At 37.1% G+C, this 19,873-nt stretch overlaps 1 protein-coding gene across 1 annotated transcript in view; it reads right to left on the reverse strand.

Moving 5' to 3' along the window:
- Nucleotides 1-365: 365 nt before the first annotated feature.
- Nucleotides 366-19,873, reverse strand: part of STK26 (serine/threonine kinase 26) — a 28,924-nt gene continuing 9,416 nt past the window's right edge. Inside the window, exons 3-12 of the mRNA XM_027746535.2 lie at nt 14,388-14,618; nt 9,490-9,546; nt 7,741-7,849; nt 7,490-7,647; nt 5,014-5,199; nt 4,236-4,384; nt 3,479-3,572; nt 2,932-2,994; nt 2,705-2,841; nt 366-2,304 (exon numbers count right to left, since the gene is read on the reverse strand). Of these exons, the coding sequence (XP_027602336.1) occupies nt 2,280-2,304; nt 2,705-2,841; nt 2,932-2,994; nt 3,479-3,572; nt 4,236-4,384; nt 5,014-5,199; nt 7,490-7,647; nt 7,741-7,849; nt 9,490-9,546; nt 14,388-14,618 (1,209 nt within the window). The 3' untranslated portion in view covers nt 366-2,279. The remainder of the gene's footprint in view (nt 2,305-2,704; nt 2,842-2,931; nt 2,995-3,478; nt 3,573-4,235; nt 4,385-5,013; nt 5,200-7,489; nt 7,648-7,740; nt 7,850-9,489; nt 9,547-14,387; nt 14,619-19,873) is intronic.

Below are 19,873 nucleotides of genomic sequence, written 5' to 3' on the forward strand. Positions count from 1 at the left end.
GCTCCTTAAAATGGGATTTGGGTTGAGGCTGCCGAAGTGAAAGCCGAGGGATCTGTGGCACAGGCCTTTGTGTCCCTTCACTGCCCAGCGCCGAGGTCAAACGCAGTCACAGCGTTCTGACACCACAGATCCTGGAGTCTCCTCCCTAGGAATGGAATCCCACTGACCCCTGGGTTCATTCCTGTGGTGCAGCAGCTGGCAGGTATCCTCTGGACAAGAACAGCGTGGGGGGAAGCCACACAGAGCACCCCCATAACACCACGCAAGGATCACCTTTCCTGAGCTAGAACACAGGTCTGTGAGAGCCACGTCCACACCTCTGCACAGCTGCTCAAATCCAGAATAAAACGCACAACACAACGAGCTCATCAAAGTTTACAGAACTTAAATATTTATTTTTAAACCATTTAAAACCCCCCAAAACATTGAAATAAGCTTCATCTATAAACAGATTTACAAGACTAACAACTACAGAAGCTAGAGAAGCACTACAATTTGTTTCTGTGATGCAGTTATTTTGTAAAGCTTCAGATCAACTGTATTTACAACTTTTGCTGCTTTTACATTTATAAAAATATTTATTTAATCCATAACATTATTGTTTTCAAAAACTATTTCCAGACTTTTTTCTCAGATATAAATTCTAATTGAATTTCAGTTATATAGCAGATGAAAGTTTTAAACAGAAACATTTCTTTTAAAATTAAAACAAGGAGTTAAAAGTAATTTTTTTACAGTGTAGGCACCATTGAAAATAATTGTCCTTGGCATATCTAACCACCATCTCTCACGAGTGTCCTTTATATAAAAATGATGTAATGGCAACATTTGACTGAAAATGCAGTATTTACTTGCACACCATTACTTTTTCAATATTTGGCAGATATATTTCAGATTCTTTAAAATTACTTTTGTGCAAAAACAAAATGTGCAGGTCTGAACCATAAAATAAACACACCCAGCCTTTATCAAAAATAAATTTACACCAACAGTTCCACAGCTAAGTACTGAAAAACAATCCCAGTTCAAAACTTCAGCATAATATACATACTGGGTTGAAAAAGGGAAAAAAAAAAAAAATAAAAAAAAAATAACAGAAGAGATTACCCATCTAGCAGTACCATAAATATATAACTGAAAGCAACTTTATAGTCTTACCTACTTTTTATGAAAAAAAAATCACTCCGTACTGCACAGTACTACCTTTTTGTGAAAGAATATCTATAACTCAGTTATTTGCATATTAACTGGTAAATACATATTTAAAATACACTTTCAGAAAATTATAAACAAATTATGTTGATGTACTGTATTTAATGTATTTAAGAACAAAAAAAATGTGTATAAATATCTTACAGGAGAAACAACACCACCACACAGAACGCTGGTGTTACACCGATACCTGCGTGTGAGGTATGTAACATGCGACGCTCGGCTTCTCTGGCTCCCTTCCACCCAGGCATGTGTACTCAGAGGAAAAAAATTAAATTAAGTTAAACTGGACTTCAGGTTTTGTCCATTATTGCCAAAAGCCCCACCCCCTCAACTGTATTGCTCTAAATTTTCCTACCATGATGATATAAGACTGAATTACTACTTCAAAACCTGTTCTAAAAGGTAATACACATACTGTACATCAGGATAGACCTGTTGCTACATATCACCTGCAAACTATTGACATATTGCTCTCAAATATATTTAATCATAGAGCTGCCTAAAATACTGTACCAATTCAGAATTAAAATAGATACTGTTGCAGGTTTGTTTCTCAGGGCACGATAACTATATGCTGGTTGAAGCAGGTGCTACAGCAATACCCTTGCCACTACATTACATGTTTTGAATACGCTTGTGAAAAAGCTATTTTCTCTGAAGCTTGTTAGTGATTTACAAAAGTTTAACTCATGAATATAAAAGACCTGTACAACCCCATGTACAGGAACAAAACAGCATCAAAACATACTGTACTTGCACATTCTATTAACTAAAGTAATGGTTATTTCTAAAAGCAAAACTGCACCTCAACATTTATCAGATTAAACAGGTGAAACTACAATATTAAAAGTTGTTCTTTACAAAATAATTTCCTGAAAATATAAAACCATGTGCACTGCCACAAAATAGTTGAGTAGGTTCTTTCAAATCCTCAATCACCATCAATATGTTGCAAAGATCCAAAAGGCACAAGGAGCTCATGAGCTAAGCACTGCCAAGCTTGAAGTAGTTTTGGTGGGTTTCACTGGGTCCATATGAAACAGCAGTCAATTGTGTGAAGTTTCTTAGGATGAGTCATTAACAGAAAATCTACAGATAAAAAATGCAAGTAAAATTTTTTTAATTGTATTGTTTCAGCTAGGCAAACAGCACATAATTATTTTTGCATCATTAAACTAGTACATGTCTTCATCTAACCAGTTCAGAGGAAAAAAAACACCAGAAGTGACATTCTCAAGAAAATATTCCTAAAAAAGGTAAGACGAAGATTCTCTGTCTCCCTTACTGGCTGTAAATATGCTTACAACAAAACCACAGCCTAAATTAAAGGAAGTAAGACACAAAAAGTAGAGTAAAGTTCCATCACTAGAAGACCAGACATAGTAATTGTTACTATTAGTTTTAGCCTCAAAAGGAAGTGTTAGCTATAACTACCAAAGATAAAAGCACTGGACATGGCAGTTTTTTCCCTTATCACTAAAATACTTACTTCTGAAATTTCTCCATAAGCTTCTTCACCATCTTATCTGTGATCCCTGGACATGTTGCTTCTGCCATATTGATGCTTTTCTCAAGTTCCTCAATTGCTTTCTTTCTGTTAGCATTATTTGTGTCCTGCTGCTTGAGCTGAAGAGCAAAACAAAACGGATAAAACTTATTAAAGTTATTAGACATGTGGTTAATGCTTTCAAAGAAGTTTTTTAAGCCAAAACTTACCTCAGCAAACACAGGGGTGATTATCATAGTTAAACAACTCAGGGTTTTAACAAGATCCTGATCCTAGAAGTTAACAAATAAGGATTACATTAGCATATTCCCATACAACATACACACTGCCTTTGACACAGCATGTGCGATTTTGGAAGTTCAGTTAAATTTTAAAAAGTGCTTAAAATATGTTACAAAAACAACAAAGGCACAGTACATCAACAAACCATATGGGATGTTGAAATAGATGCCTGATGACACATCTCAAACAATGTCATATAGGGTCAGGAAAACAGTTCAGTTTTCCCTCCCTAATATTTTAAGTCTTTAAAATTCCCATCTCTATGAACAGATACCAAACAAGTAAATCTGCATTATGCTCTGCATTTGGGCCTGACATAGGCATAGGAAATATTGCCAACAAGCATCATCTCTTGAACTACAAAAAAATAGTCAGTTCCTATGAAAAGTGAATATACTAAATTTTATCACCATCTTCCTTAAACTGGCTTCAGAAGCAGCAGTTAGAAAGAAGAACCCTTCAGACTGTACATACCGTCCCATTCTGCAGCTTCTTTGCATCTGGCTTCTTCCGAACTGTAGTAAAGCTCCACTCAGGGTGAGAGTTATTTTCTTTGTTACTGGACTCCCTGAAGAAAAAAGACACGATGTACATAACACTAGTCACAACATAACACCAAGCAAACACAGGTAACCCAAATACATAACAAATCTCTACAGATTAGCTCCATGTTCCTTAAAATAAGAAGCAAAACATGGATTTAAACATTAATTGAACTTTAAAAGAGGTTGTATAAATTGAAATGTGATCAAAGCAAGGAGAAGATGTTATCTACCCACAAAGCTTACCTTCCCCCATGGCATCCCATTTAAAACAGTTATCTGATATCCAGAAAAGCAAGAGACTTACAGAGAGCATGTTGTTCCACTGGCATTGTGCAAACTTCTTCATGCACCTCAACCTTGCTCTGTAATATCCCTAATTGTGATTCACTGGTTTTGGTACAACCACTAGCCTCAGACTAGGAAATACATAGCACTTAAACAGAACTGTGAGTTCAGAGAGAGAAAGTTTAAAGAGACAATGAGCACGCAGCTTGACTTATGCATTAGTCTTTAGGCTCATACAGGGGGTTTCTTGAAAGAAGCCAAGGGAAAACAAATGGAACAAAGACAAGTGTACAGAAATGGAGTTAGTTACACAGAGAAGCTGCAGCAAACTTACTTTAGTAACATTATCTAAATAAATTAAAAAAAAATAATGAAAGAGACTAAACTGAAAATAAACTTACGAATCTGAACCATCGGAATCACTTTCATCACTACTATGTCCCTCTGCTTTCCACCTCTTAAACCTATCAATCAGTTCTGTCAGATAGGAAGTCTTCTTGGCATTTTTCATAATGAACTTGTGCTTCAGAAGTTCTTTTGCAGTGGGGCGCTGTAAGAAACACTTTAAATATTTAATGTTATGCTAACATTTCATGATTTTAAATGTTAATAGGGGAGATTTAATAAGACAACAGACTTCTAGAGCTAACTTTTATAGTATCAGGAAATTAGTGAAACAGGAAGTCAAGAAAAGCCAGTAATCCACATTTACGAGCACTCTAAAAATACGATCAAGTCACCCACAGACTACACAGCTTATCCTTCTACGTTAAAAGGTCACACCCAGGAAAATGACTAATCCAAATTCTCCAATGCAACATTTCCTTGTAAGCTGAATTCAGACAGCAAAAGTTGTGCTGGAGAAAAGGATCTAAGATGATTCTCTCCTCTGTTAAAGCTTCTCTTCTGACATTATCCTAGGTTTCAGTGCATTTGAGGAATCTGTCTCTGCCACTGTAATTTCTTTCAGCATTCTCCCTCCTCCTTTGAGTATTTTAAACAAAAGAGACTAGGATGGAGACAGAGCTATTAAAAAGCACCACCAGCATTTACAAGTACTGTCTCTAAAATTATTTCAATCAACAGCGATGCCCAACACCATCAAAATACTTTGCAAGCACGAGAGAGTAGAAAACAAACCCGAAACAGCTGTATACACACATACGTAGGTCTACTCACAAATGTTGGGTCCTTATTCAGACATGCATCAATGAATTCTTTAAAAGGTTTGCTGAATTCCCCTAATAAAGTCGGAGGATTGTTTTTCGGAATGAGAAACAGAACTCTCATTGGATGCATATCAGAGTTGGGAGGCTCCCCCTTGGCCAGTTCAATTGCTGTGATTCCCAATGACCAGATGTCAGCCTGAAAAAAGGGAAAACGACACTTAGTACAAAATTAAGGGCTAATATGACTAAGTATTTAATAACTGAAATCTTCACATATAATGCATTTATATAATAAAACTTATTTTGCTCTAAGTAGATAGTGCAAATATTCCTTTATAATACTTTGGGAATACTTGATTCCCAAAGACCTGGTTGACTTAATCAGTCTTTAATGATAAACAACTACATCATCACTCTTGTTGTCTTGTTGCAGTCATTGTTCTGAAACTGTCTGCAAGTTAAATGGGCACCTAAATTCACATGCATTTGGAAAAAGCTTCAGAAACACTGATCTTCCTTTGACTTTTTTCTATATGTTAACTACAAACTGAAATGAATTTCCAGTGTCTAATTCAGAGTTTGTTTAGGTAGCAAAACTGCGTGGTGATGTCACTTTTTAAACTGAAGATGCACTGAGGTACCCAACCTTGTTTGACAGCTCGCTGTCAGGGAACAAGGCAGAAACCTGAATCAACTCCAGCAGGCGATCACTTAACTTCTTCCCTAACAGACTGCTTGATGAATTTAGCTGGAGAATTATTGACTAGTTAGACTTGAAACACCAAGTTCACAGTGTAAATTTCTGAAGAATAATGAAGTACTATTTATTTTAGCTAAAAGTAAGCATTATAAACAAATTCTGTATTTGTATCAAATAGCTGTATTTCTTATCAAATAATTAAACTAGCTCATAGTTTAGTACTGAAATAACATAACCATAACCAACAACTGTGATTGGAGCAAAATGTTTTTACAAGAGATGGGGTTTGTAACTCTCTGGCACTACAAAAATTGTATTAATTTCTGTTTTGTTTTCCACCATTTTGGAGCAGGGAGAGAAGAAAGGTTAAAATTCAGTCCAGATACCAAAACACTCATCGGTACTAGTCTAGAAATTGAAGTGTATCCTGTCCAAACCCTTCATCTGTGCTAGCAAAGGCTTGTATCCTCTGTGCTTTCTCACCAGACTTTTGGCATGGCAAGAAAAGGGGGAGGACACTGCTCTTGCAACATACTGAAGAGATACAGAAGGCAAAAGATTAGGTTGCTGGGAAAATATAAATAAAGGGGTGGTAAAGCTGATCTATGCACAGGGCAAGCAGAAGAGGAATTATTCCAATTTTGACTGGCCAAACACACACTTTTACAGCAGGGTAGAGTGCTTTTCCAAAACGCCCTAGGGAGCACAATACAGTTGGCACCACTGAAACCCGTAACAGGAGAACTACAACTTTCTTATCAGCAAGAACCCTTGTGGCAAGTACACAAATTCCTTCGAGTCTGAATGATCCTGGGAAAGTCTCCTGGAGTGTGAATATTTTCAGGACACCTCAGATAGTCTTTTCTTTATGTGCACATCACAAGTACAGTTTTATGTTTACTGTTTGAGAAAAAAACCAGCATGACAATGTTACTTTGCACATCCCAGGATTATTAGATTTCTTGCTCCTATTTAAAGTTGTATTTACAGAATGGCAAGTCCAATGCCAGCACTAAAACATGCTGCCATTTCCCTAACCATGCACTCTAGGTCATCTTGTGGGTTTACACACAGGAGAAGAGGGGACTGTCCCCTCCCTATTGTCATTTCTGGCATCAGTCCTCAATCCTCAGAAACACATAAGAGTAGCTCTGCTTTTCTACTGCTAGTTCACATGGGGAAACTCTCCTTTGCAATTAGTCATCCATCAACAGTTCCCATGACAAAGAAATGCACAAGGTGACATAATGGTACCGCAGCTACCAGGTAACTTTTTACCTTTCTCACATCAGTGACCTGTGCTAAAATTTTCCACACTATACAGATCCTCAGAAATACCATTAAAGAAATTATATCCGGAGCTGTGTATAAAAATCTGAGAAGAGAGTAAAATTTTAGCCACCATCCTGGCTTTAAATAAACTACCAAGTTTTGGTGGTATTCTACTCTGTGAGTACTTTATTACTGTTTGAATTAAATGAGAAACATTGAATTGAAACCAAACCAACCACCCCTCAACACTGAAAGCATAGTGGGAGTTGCTCTGAAAGAGACATGACAGCGTCAGTTTACTTGGTGACTTTGCATATGTCCTGCAGGGGAGGACAATGACATGTAATTACAGTATAAAAACAATTTAATCCTACTATTAACTTTAGTATTTGAAACCCTGTAATTTGAAATCTATTTTTTTTCTCCACACTGATAGAGCTAAAAGCAAAAAAATCAAAGTAGATGCTGTTGGATCATCGGATACAAAGAAAAGGTGTTCCACTCTCATACTTACTTTTGAATCATATGCTGACTGCTGAATAACTTCAGGGGCCATCCAAAATGGGGTTCCAACAAAGGTGTTCCTCTTAATTTGTGTGTCTGTCAGCTGCCCAGCAACTCCAAAATCAGCAAGCTTAACATCACCTTGTTCTGATAACAGGACATTGGCAGCTGCCAAGGAGAAATAACATAATATCTAAATTAGAATACTGCTCTTACAGTTTTTAAAGCCTTTAAAAAAGTAACATTTGAAGTATTACACACCTTTTATATCCCTGTGAATTTTCTTCTCTGAGTGTAGGTAGTCGAGACCTTTCAAGATCTCCTTTAGCATGGTAGCAATCTGGAACTCATCAAAAGGGCCAGCACGCAGCTTTAGAGAAAAGACACATTAAAATAATTTTAGTCTTTTATCTAATTTTTGCCTTGTTATTGGTTAAATTAAATCTTGATAGATTTTTTTAAAAATAGAGAACTAACAGAATTCATGAAATATGCAATTACTTATGTCAACACTCTAGTAGAATGGAATGATCACTCAAATGATCATCGTCAAAATAGCCTGTTGACAGGTAATACATTGAAAATGCTTTTTCTCCTCTAACATACACTGTCTGTGCTCCCCTCAGAATGCAAAGCACATGAAAAGCAAGAACTGAATTTCCACAGTTATATTTCCCTACAGACAACGAACACACCAATCTGAATTTTGCAATTTAGATTAAGTAAAGTAAGTAACCTGGCCTATTTCAAAACAGATTAATCTATTATTGACTGTGAGTTTTAAATTTAATGATGCAGTTTTTACTTGTTCCAGCATTTTTGATTCCATGCTTGCTTTTGCATGAGGAACATAACATGCTACTATAAAGCTCCGAGTACTGAGTAAGTGTAAACTTTGCACATTAGAAAGCTATGTGAGTAAAACAGAAGCAATTAAGGTGGGTGGTTCTGCTAATAAAAAATACCAACAACACAGCAATGAAATTATGGTAAGGCAAAGTGAGGCAAAACAAATTTTATTCTTCTAAAGGTTCAGTGATTTAAATTGTCACTAGTAAAAGCTATTCCACTCTTTCTGACACTCCACAGAAAATTATCAATCACTCAGAAGTGTTAAGAGTATCTCACAGCCCCCTTCTCAAAAAGACCAGGTTCCAGAGCTACAAACTACCACATGCTACACATAATTACTGTGCTTTTGCATTCCTGTAGTTGAGTTGATGTAATTCCATAAGGAAGTTTAAATAGATTTGTGAAGTCAAGCGCACATACTTCAAAACTCTCACAGAGAGGACCCCTATTAGTAAATACATAATTATCACTGTCCTGTAATAGTGAAGACATGATATTTTCCCTTCAGAATCACACAAAGAAAGACTGAGCTATATTATCTTACAGGAAAGGGTGGGTCTGCAGCGTTAAAGCTGAGGCAGAGCTGTACTGAAACTAAGGGGAAACCACAGCCACACACAGTGGACTGTGCTTGTGCACTCTCCAAGCTACACCCTCCATGAATGCCACACTATCTGAAGTAAAAGGCACTTTCATGCTTAACCAAAAATACCTGAAAATGGAAAACCCAACACCTTTTAACCAGTTAAAATGAACTGTATCCATGGACACAAGCTGTATTCATTCCTGAGACCCAAACCTAAATAAAACAGTTTTCACTTAAGTGTTATGAGTTCTACTGGGAGGAGGTGAGAAGGGATGGACAGAGGATCCCAAAGCCACAAACCCACCACATATAGCAAGAAGAGTACTTCTCATACTAGAAAAACATTGCCTTACATTTGACTGAGAACAAATAGGTTCTTCCTAAAGCTTAGAGACAAGGAGTAAAATTAAAAAATTAACATGAATTCAACGTAACAGAACTACTTCTGGAGCATTACAGTGTAGCAGTGATATAATAGCAGCTGCCTCCAAGTACTTGATTTTTATAAAGTGCTATAAGAGCAGAATGAAATAAAGTTCACTGGTACTTATAATGCATAATCATATACTCACAAGATCCAGAGCTGACCCTCCACCCAAGTACTCCATTATTATCCATAGTTTTGTGCCCTGTAAAGGAAGGCATGAGTTGTTAGAAGTCCAAAGCTGCCATAAAAAAAATTATATTTATTTCAATAGACTGTTAAAAGTACTTTAACAGTACACTGTTAAAAGGCAAATGCAGAGTCCCATTAAGCACCAAGTCACATGCACCAAGTCTACTTCTTGTAGAATGATCACAGAGCTCCTGTGAAGTCTAAAACATTAATTTGTAAGTTTGACTTCTGTATCTAAAAAAGCAACGAAAAACCCCATCAGCACTAATCTGCTAACTAGTATCTAAAAATGATTTCACATAAAGGAATGGAACTTAGAGGAAAAAGTGCTTAGGTAGTGGTTTAAGTTTAAACTCAGTGTTTTAATGTAAGGTTGGGATTCTTAAAAAAGGCTGTCTTTGCATTAGAATTATCAATTCCAGTCATTTGTGATACAGAAACATTACAATTTAAATGGGAAAGTTTATTTTAACACCACCACACATCTCATCTGAGGAAAATACTCAAAACTTAAGATTACTTTTGAGCAGGAGTGTGAGCTCCTGTTTAAAGGCGACAGAAATTTAAAGCCTAATGGAGGCAGCTGCAAGGTGCCTTCACTTTGTGGAGATGTCTCAACCACTAGAACTGGCAAATTCTACTAACACTGATTTCTAGATGCTGACTTTGCCCTTGGCACGTTGCTGAGAAAGGTGACTGGTTCCTATGAACAAAACTGGAAAGATTTGGTAGCAGATCTACAGACTGTGTGTTTCAAAACTGAGAGAATCTGCTACTTGCCACAGTCCCCTCACATTTCAGAAAAAAACTCAAATATGAATCTATGGGCTACTATTCCCAGAAATTCTGTGAAAAAATACATTTATTTAAAATAAAAAGTAGTTATTAAAAATACTCAACTGAACCACAGCTGGTGAAGTACCACGCACACTGTGTAAGTCTCTGGCAAATATTTACTAGTGCTAGTTCCTTATAACAGAGCACAAACCCAGGGCAGGAGAACTCTTTAAAGCCTCTTGCATTCTCCATCGTATGTTTTCCCACCCTATGGCTTGTCCAGGGATGGAAATGTAAAGAAAACTCAACGAGCAAATAAAGGTGCAGTTTCTGAAAGCACCACATCCAATTATCTTAACAAAGTGTGCTCTATTAGATCTATACTGAATTTAAAAACCACACCATTTATGAGAGTCTATTCCAATATTATGATCTCAGCAGGGAAGGGCTGGCTAATTTTAGCAGTTTTTATAAAGCCTGACTTTGTCAGCTCAGAAGACCTGCAAGGAACTCCTGTTCAAGGCAAACATTGTGGTTACCAGACATGTTTGGAGGATTTGACTATTACTTGAAAACAGTACAAGGTGAAAATGAGTAAGTCCTGTGTTTCTCAAATAATGTCTCAAAGAAATTGCTACTATCCACTGTAACCGGGTGTGGATATTTTCTAGCCAGGCATGAACAACCTTTTTCCTAGCTATTTTTGGTCAGCCAAGTATAAATAGACAATATAGAACAACCAGTATCTCTAGATTGTCTCAAAGTTTTGCTGCACAAAGTGCTACACAATTCTGATGGAAGTCTCTGGATGCTACTTTAGGATTTTTCCATATTCAAACCTGAAAGGCTGAGAATAACTTCAGGTTTGTTTTAATTGCAAAAGAAAAGAGCAAGCCCAGTTGGCTGTAATAATTACAAGGATAGATACTGAAAACCTAGGTCTAAGTGGCACAAATAAGGAAAACAATAATGAAATTTCAGTCACCTGAAGCATTTTATCAAGCTTCACAAATTTGTGGAACCAGAATATGCCAGAACTAGGGTAACTTTTAATACCTTTAATCTTTTTCTTGCCTGAACTGGTAGGGTAGTAATACATTCTGACAAGCCATTGGGCTTGAGGAAAACACCCGTTTTAGCTACCTAATCTAACTTACCCTGCTGCACTCCTGTGCATTATCACTTTCACGGGTACCCTCCACACCTAATGTTTTATTTATGGAGATGTGATGTTAATTGCAATCAAAGTGCAATACGACATGAGGAGACAAATTCAGATCCTGAGCTTCCACAAATATGAACATCTACAGACACCTACATCAGGATTTATGTTACCTTACAGCCACAAAAGTTGCATTAATACAGCTGTAAGCTTGTACAATTTTCCACACCTTTGTGAACAATGATATAAAGGTAAAACATTTTACTATTGTACACAAATGTGTTTACTAAGGTGCATTCTTTGACTATATACGTGCTTGCACATCACCTACCAGTACGTTCAGAAAACACTATTGATCTTGCCAGATACCCAACGAAAATTCAGGAAAAAAAATTACTACTCTCTAAGCTTTAAAGTTAATTCAATGGGAAACTCCCATTTGAACTTCAAAATTCGAGATGTACAGGTACCCCAAGTTAAAATGACATGCCACAAACCCTGAAAACTGTCATCAACTTTAACCCAAGAACCACAGGAAGCAGATCTTGCCATCTTGTACCAATGATAAGGTTTTTAAAGACTAAAACACCTGATAACTGACAAATAACATTGCACTCCTATGAAAAATATTAAGGGACTGTCTACATTTTTAAAATCACATTTCCAAGTCAGATGTACAAGCTGTAGCTAATGAGCAGGTAGGCTGCAGAACATACGAGTAACTTACATGGCAACAGCTGAGCTGACTGAGTTACAAATTAGTAAGTCAAGTATTTGAAATAAAGACCCTCTTCCCTTCTGCCTTTCAGCAGCAGGGGCATCTGGAAGAGCATGAATGCAGCTGACAAGCCCTGAGCTCCCTGGGACTGGGCCACTCCATCCCCACAAGGCTGCCTTTGCATCCTGAAGTGCAAGGAAACTGTCAAGCTGCAGAGTGTATAGAATTGACTGTACAAAAATAAAATCTCTCATCTGAAATGCTTCCAATTGGAACTCCCTCACTATTAACATCTCTTCTTTTGTGTTTTAGTCAGAAACAACTTGTAACTATCAAATATGTGATCGTGCCAAAGGGAAAACTCAAACTAACTACAAACTGATGACAAGAATGATCTGCTTACTCAAGATTGATTAAAAAACCAGAATAAGTTACAACAGAAAATGTTCATTAACAGTTCAATTGGATGAACTGAGGCACACATGAAAAACCTGAAGCCAACGCATGGTCTCAGATGTACTTTCTTTGAAGTAAAACCTATCAAATTTAAAGATTTAAACCAAATCTAGATTACAGAACTAAGAAATATCAGTAACTGTTGTAGGTAACATGAATGCCTTTGCACTAAGGGTTTGCTTTGGTATTTAGTAACCAAAAGTCCACAAACACTTCCCCAAGCACCATGCACAGAAACTTTTCTTCCCCAAAAACATTACAAGTGTGAAAAGTAAACAAGAGATCAGCATTAATCTTTCAGAATTTATCCATTTAGAATAGAAATAGAACTCACACAGTGGTGAGGAGAGTACTGCAGTATCAAGATGATCTAATATTTGACAGGAAGTTGATGGATATTCAGGGGGATAATATCTAGGACTTCGCTCATCACAGAAAATAAAGGATTGTAAAAAAGACTGATCATGTCTGGATCTGCAGTACCATTTGTGCACAGCTCCAGAGGAACATTGTTAGGTAAATTCAAAGTTATCTTGAGAAGAGCTGTCTTGTTCTAACATACTGTGATTCAGGAAAGTAAATTCTACTATTTCTTGGAGCTTTACTACTTAGTAACAAACAAAACAAAAATCCCACTGATTGAGCCCAGTAAAAAGAAGCAAAGGTGGGATATGAGTGACAATTTTGTATGTTTACTTGGGTAAAAAGAACACATAGTAAACACAACGCCACTATAGTTGTCTTATATACTTTGGCAATCTAAACAGAAAAAAACCCAAATCTACAAAGAACACAAGTAAATAAATTCTGCAAATACTTTTATGTATCACTGAAAGATACAGCACAAGTGTGACATAAGGAACATTTATCAGAGATCTGTCTTTAGAACATCAAAAAACTCACACCTTAATAAGCCATAAATCCTGAAGGGGACACCAAACAACAAAACCACTCAACCCCCCCCAGAATCAATAAAAAAATCCTCCAAATTGAAGCAAACAAACAAACAAATAAACAAACAAACCCAACAAGATCCCAAATGCAAGCAAATAACCCCCCAGACATTTAATATAGTTCTAACTATGATTAACACTTTAGCTTTTTTTAAATAGTTTCAGGTTTTTTTAAAATCATCTAAAACATGTCTGCAGTGCAAAACATTTAAGCATTATTTAAGGTGATTGTACGTGGACAGTTTTGCAAGTTGAAAAGTCTTACTCAACAGTTTGGATCTCTGCAGGTTTTCATTTTTGTTTGTTTGTTTTTAAATTATGCCTTAGATAATATTTTCACACAGGGGTTACATAACTCTGCTGATGTCAGTTTTACTTTGTCTCAGGCCTACTAAGCTGCATAATTACCAACACATCTCTACACGGTGCAGGGTTTCTTTCCATATCAGGAATGGTTTTATGAAGGTATTTTTTTCTTGCCCAGAAAGGCCACAAAATTGTGCTAGGGATTGTGGAGGGAGGAGAGAAAACTGAGGTCCAAAAGCAGCAGCAATGGCAAAAGGAATCCTTTATCAACTCTGATCATTCCCGATTCCCCAGTAATTTTGTGCAAATCCCACCTCAAAGAGCAAGCAACAAAAAGAGGAAAATTGAGTTAAAAGCTCTGTTCAAAGAAAAATAAAAACCTACTAAAAAAAATTGTCAAGTTGGCATGATAACTATTCCTCAAGTTTAGATGATTTTCTTAGCAGCATTCTACCAAATCTTTGTGCAATACTATACATTACCTTTAAATATGATCCATAGTATTTTGTTACATAAGGACTATCACACTGACTTAAAACAGTTATCTCTTGCTGTATATCTTCTATTTCATCTTCTGCTTCCTCAAGGTCTATGATTTTTATAGCAACCACTTGCTGTGTCCGATTATCAATTCCTTTAAAGACCTCACCAAAGGAGCCTTTCCCAATGCGTTCCAGTTTTGTGAATAGTTCTTCTGGGTCTGCTCTATGGTTCTACAAAAAGAAAAAAAAGAAGGTAAAAAAAAAGATGCACAAGTTACTTAATTTACTTCCAAGTTATTAACCCTCATTACTTCCCAAGAAACACATCATCCAGATTTATCATCACCAGAAGGGTCGCATCAGATAAATTTATTTCCTGCACGCTAACTTCTAATTCAGCTATTAGTTACAGAACATGCATTATGCAACTCTGTCAAAGGTAAATGAGCCTCACCAGAGAGGGAGTCGGGTACAAACCTCATTTCACTTCCTCACATAACAACCCTTTAAAACGAAAGAATGGAGCTGTTCTTAACACTAATCCTGTCTGTGCAATAGACTGGGGAATGCAATTACTGGCACAGGAGCACCAACATCATCACCCAGGCAGAAAAGGCCGGGCTTCCCACCCGGCCAACAGCCCAGGGCAGACACAGCTCCCAACACAGCTCCCTGCCCTGTAACACAGCGAGGGGTGGCTGGGAGAAGAAGGCACAACCTGCTGTTCAGTGATTCTCAAGATCACCAGGCTGGGTATAATAAAAATGTTTTAAATTTCTCAGGTCTACTCAAGTAGTCAGGAGGGAAAAAAAAGGAAGTAAATTCTCATTTCCCCTTCAAGATAAAGCCTGCCACGTGGCTGCTTAGAGAACTTTATGTATCCAAAAATCAGAGCAGTGACTTCTGAAGGACAGAGATGACATGCTCGACAGTTTAAATACACAGAACTTCAGTATGAAAGTTTACAGAAAAAGAGGTTTGAAGAGGTAAGACAGACATGCCAAGAGGACAGAACAGCCCATTCTTTGCAGAGCAACAGAATTAAACACGTTACTACTGTCAGAACTGGGCAACTTATTGCACAAATCAGCATGTGATGAAGGAACAACTGGCCAAAAAAAGCCCTCTAATTCAATAGCAAGTTTTGAAAATATGAAAGAGATGCTTTGCTTTACATCTTTCCTGCACTCCAAAACTCAGAAGCTGCAAAAGAACTGACTGTTTTGGTGAAAGCAGACAGACATCCAACTGAAAGCACAGATTACCTACATAACCAAATACTCAAATATCAACATGAAACTCTAGAAAACAATTTTACACTGGTGTTCTTGCAAATTCATGTGAAAATCTTCACTGGGAAGAAAAAATTACTATTTTAACCTGGTCAGAACGGACAGCCTCATTTTCTTACAACTGGGCCCTTATTGTCTCTTCTTCCCTTCTACCAGAACCAGAATTTATTCCACAATATGGTGAAATGAATCAGGAAACAGATTTAGCTAAGAGTTAACCATATGATCTGTCAGGTTTATTTTCAGCTGAATCAGTTCACTGCTCATATACACCAAGCTGTCAGTTCTGCTAGCACAAGTGGAGGGAACATCAAGTAGTACAGCAGATTCATGCTGATCTGTGGAGTTAAGATTTTTAAATTTTGCAAACAGACAAGACACACTGCTGGTCCTGAGCAGCATATTACAAGGAGATTGAGGAATTTCCCCTTTGTCTGTAATGAGCTCATTGCTATTCTGTTCCATTAAAAACAAACAAAAAAATTCTGAGAAAGAGTTTAGTAAAAAAATTTGTATTTCCTTCTGTTGATAGAGACAGTGAAAGACCTAAAAGATGAACAAATAATCAAAGCAAATAAAAAAAAGGAGAGGATGAGTGCTATTTGGTCTGCAACCTGTGAAAACGAATATTATTATAGTGAGAAAGAAAAGGACTGAAGGCTTCAGGTGCTCATAAAGCTTTTAGAGAAAAAGGTCCCACAACACCAGTAAATCTTCAGACTGCCCAAAGATAACCATACTGCCATATACCACTGCACCAGCTCTTCCCATCATTTCATCATTACGACTAAAAAGCTTTTTTTTAAAAAAAATCTGATTTTAAAATCTATTTTCAGATGTATTTCAAAAAATTATTGTAGGGACAGGTGTGGCAAAGGCAGCAGCGACTGCCACACAGCCTTTCCCAGTTGCCAATTAAACTGCCAGACTGTCCTTCAGCCAGGAATCAGGAAGTGTTCCTGAACTGCATTAGTTGCAACCAGGAACAATTAACTGATAGTTCTCCATTTAAAATAAACAAAGACCACACCTCCAAGAAACAACAGCTGAAAGGACTGGCAAAATTTTTCATTGACCCTAAAACGCTCATCTTCACAAAAACTAGCTTCAATGTAAGACACACTTAGAACTGGGATTTCAGGAGTCATTCATGCTTAACTAATCACTATTGTTGATTTGAGATTAGACCTGTTAAACACTTCCAGTCAGATAAAAGAAAAGCAATTTAATCACAGACATACTCAGCTAATCCAGCCCCTCACAAATGTCTGATCAACTCAAAGGGCAACACTTGGATTTGCTTGGGGAGAAACCTTAAGCAGAAAATTCCTCTGGGCTCCTAAAATGGAAAAGCACATCACTCCATCCTACACACCCACTTAACCATCATCAACAGAACAAACCAGGCCTACAGATTCTCTCCCCCAAGCTACTTCAGGTGAATCAGAGCTTCGAAGGTTATTTTAACTTCCAGCAATTCCTAATGCCATTAGGTGAGAGTGCTGGAGTGCAGGGAGAGATCAGTCATGGCTGGACTTCCCAACACCACAGAACTCCATGTACATCCCTAGGAAGGAGAGGTGGAACAGAGGGACATCAGAGGAGAACAAATTGTGCGGCACTACTTGAGGAAACAGTCACATCTTTCTATTCTCAGAAAATCCTCTCACAGTAAGCAAAGTCAGCTTTACAGCTTCTGTTACTCACAGAAGCTGACAAGGGAGTGTAGGACACTCGATAAGAACAAGTATTTCTGACCAACTATGGTTAATATTGAAATAATGTCCTTTGGAAAGACATCAAACCTTAAACACTGCGTAACTTAAAACATGGCCTTAGAACAAAGACTGCATTTTGAAACAGATTTGCTGCTACCTTTCTTAATTTCCTTGTCTTTCAGCCTATTGTTCTACAGGAATGTTTTTCTACAACTAATAAAAACAAAAAAAAACTTTAAAAGACTACTTTGTAAACAAACGTATAGGAAAGGATTGAGATATATTTTATATAAATAAAAGTGTGTGTGTATACACACCCTCAACATATACCAGTAAATTTGTGCAACATAGCTGCCAGCTAACCTTCTAACATGGTAGAAATTAAGATTTCTACACTATTAATTATCCTGAGCAAAATCATCAATTCCTTGTTCTTTCACAGATCTATCATTGAATGGGGAAAAGGTTTAGAACCTTTGAAAGATGCCTTCATGAGTAACTGGTTTTCTTTTCTTTTAAATAAATACTGGTTTCCATGGGAAGCCATGTCTGTTGGGCAGCAGATGGCAACAACACAATAGACAGTTTATGGACTCCATCATCACCTCTCCAAAGATAACACCTATAACTGGACAAATCAGGCAGAGAATGTCTTGCTCTTCCCCTCCCTAAGTCGGTTTCCACAGACAAAAGCAGCAACAAGTATGACAAGCACAGGCACATTCACATGCCAGCTCCGGTCTCGCCAACATGACTAACAGCACCAGCAGGAGCGTGACAACACAAGCCCTCTGCACAGCCACAAATCCACCATTTCACCAGCACAGCTGCACAGCCTGTGGTCTTGAGTGAATCTCTCCTCCTCTCTTACCCTGCAGAGAAAGGGTGAGGAGAAGGAGGTTGTGCTATGGGTAAAGCAGTTAAACCAAAATCAAACCCAGTGAAAAACAACCTGCCACCAAAAAAACCACCCCAGTAATTAATCTGTTGAGCAGCCTCACAGTTACACTAGAATTCAAATGCCAGATCAGAAATGTGTGTCAACACTGTTGCTGACGCCAGCACACACTGCATGTTTTCTCTTAAGTCCCATTGTCTGAATTATGGCTAACAATAAAATTAAATAGCACTAATGAGGCTTAGTTTGTAACCTGTAAAAACTCCAAGGTATCTTTTATTGTCTTAAGAATTAATTGATGAAATTCAATGAGCGAAATAATAAAACAGATGAGAAGTTAAGACATTTTATCTATTCTCAGCATTTATCGGATTCTTACAAAATACTGCATCTGGGTTTAACAGTGAAATCACAGGTAATCAGTCCATTCATAGGCATTTATCTACTCTCAGATAATAAAGTACCTCTTAAATTTCTTTACTGTTCAGACCCCCCTCAAAACAAACAAACAAACAAACAAAAACAATTAAGAGGGAGTAAGATTGGCAAACCTGGTAGGCTACGGTACTTCTTCAGAGTAATGTCTTAATCAACACATACATTCTTAGTTGAATATCTTCCCATACCCTATCTGCATGTAGTTTTGGGTATTATATATATATACAACACATTAATTATAAACCATGCATATTAAATTATATAACAATATATATTCACATACATTACATATATATTTCCATATTTTATCTGCATAAGGAACATTTTACTTCTTTATAACAAAGCCATCACAAGTAGTGATAGATTTTAATTCCTAGAGCTCCTAACCACCTCCCTCTGCCAATTTTAGCTTAAAATCCTATTATAATTAAAGTTATTCACAGAAAAAGTGCCATAGGCATGTGTGTATACATAAAAATTTAAATATTTTGAAGTCGAAGAGGGAACAGGTGCAGATCCATTATTAGTTACAAAGAACCAGCAAAAAATGAACCTGCAGATATTCAAGACAAGAGTGGAACCTGTAAACATCTCAGTCTTGAACACACACACACACACACACTCCTGCTTCTCAGCTACTTTGGCACAGAACTAAACTCTGATGCTACCCTGCAGTTCTATTCAAGACTCAAATATCAGGACAGTAGATACTTGATAATATTTACTGTAACTGTGATACATATTGAAGAGAAAATTACTTTAACAACAAAACAATTTGATTTTATCGGACTTTTACATTGTCTACAAGCTTTTTTACTCAGTAGGTAGTAAAAACTAGATCTGAGTTTTGTTGCCCTTAAATGGGACCTGACCTCTGTTACACCCTGTATGGGATATCTCCCTTATCTGACAAGACCAAGACTCATTGCCATTTTTAGTGAGAACCTGGAGAACTTCAATATAAAAGAGCAAAAATAGCAAGCAAAAACTCATGTGGCTTTGTTTTCATCAAGTTAGCCATAAGGCGAGCTGCCTGAAAATTCATATGACTATCAAAATTCTAAAATCAGCATTCAAATCCACCCATTCTCAGATTTTTAAGGAAAGAATCACCTTCACTTTCAAACCATCTCTGACCTG

The sequence above is a fragment of the Pipra filicauda genome, unplaced genomic scaffold (assembly GCF_003945595.2).
Source record: "Pipra filicauda isolate LSUMZ 115617 unplaced genomic scaffold, ASM394559v2 scaffold58_size5111680_pilon, whole genome shotgun sequence".
NCBI lineage: Eukaryota > Metazoa > Chordata > Aves > Passeriformes > Pipridae > Pipra > Pipra filicauda.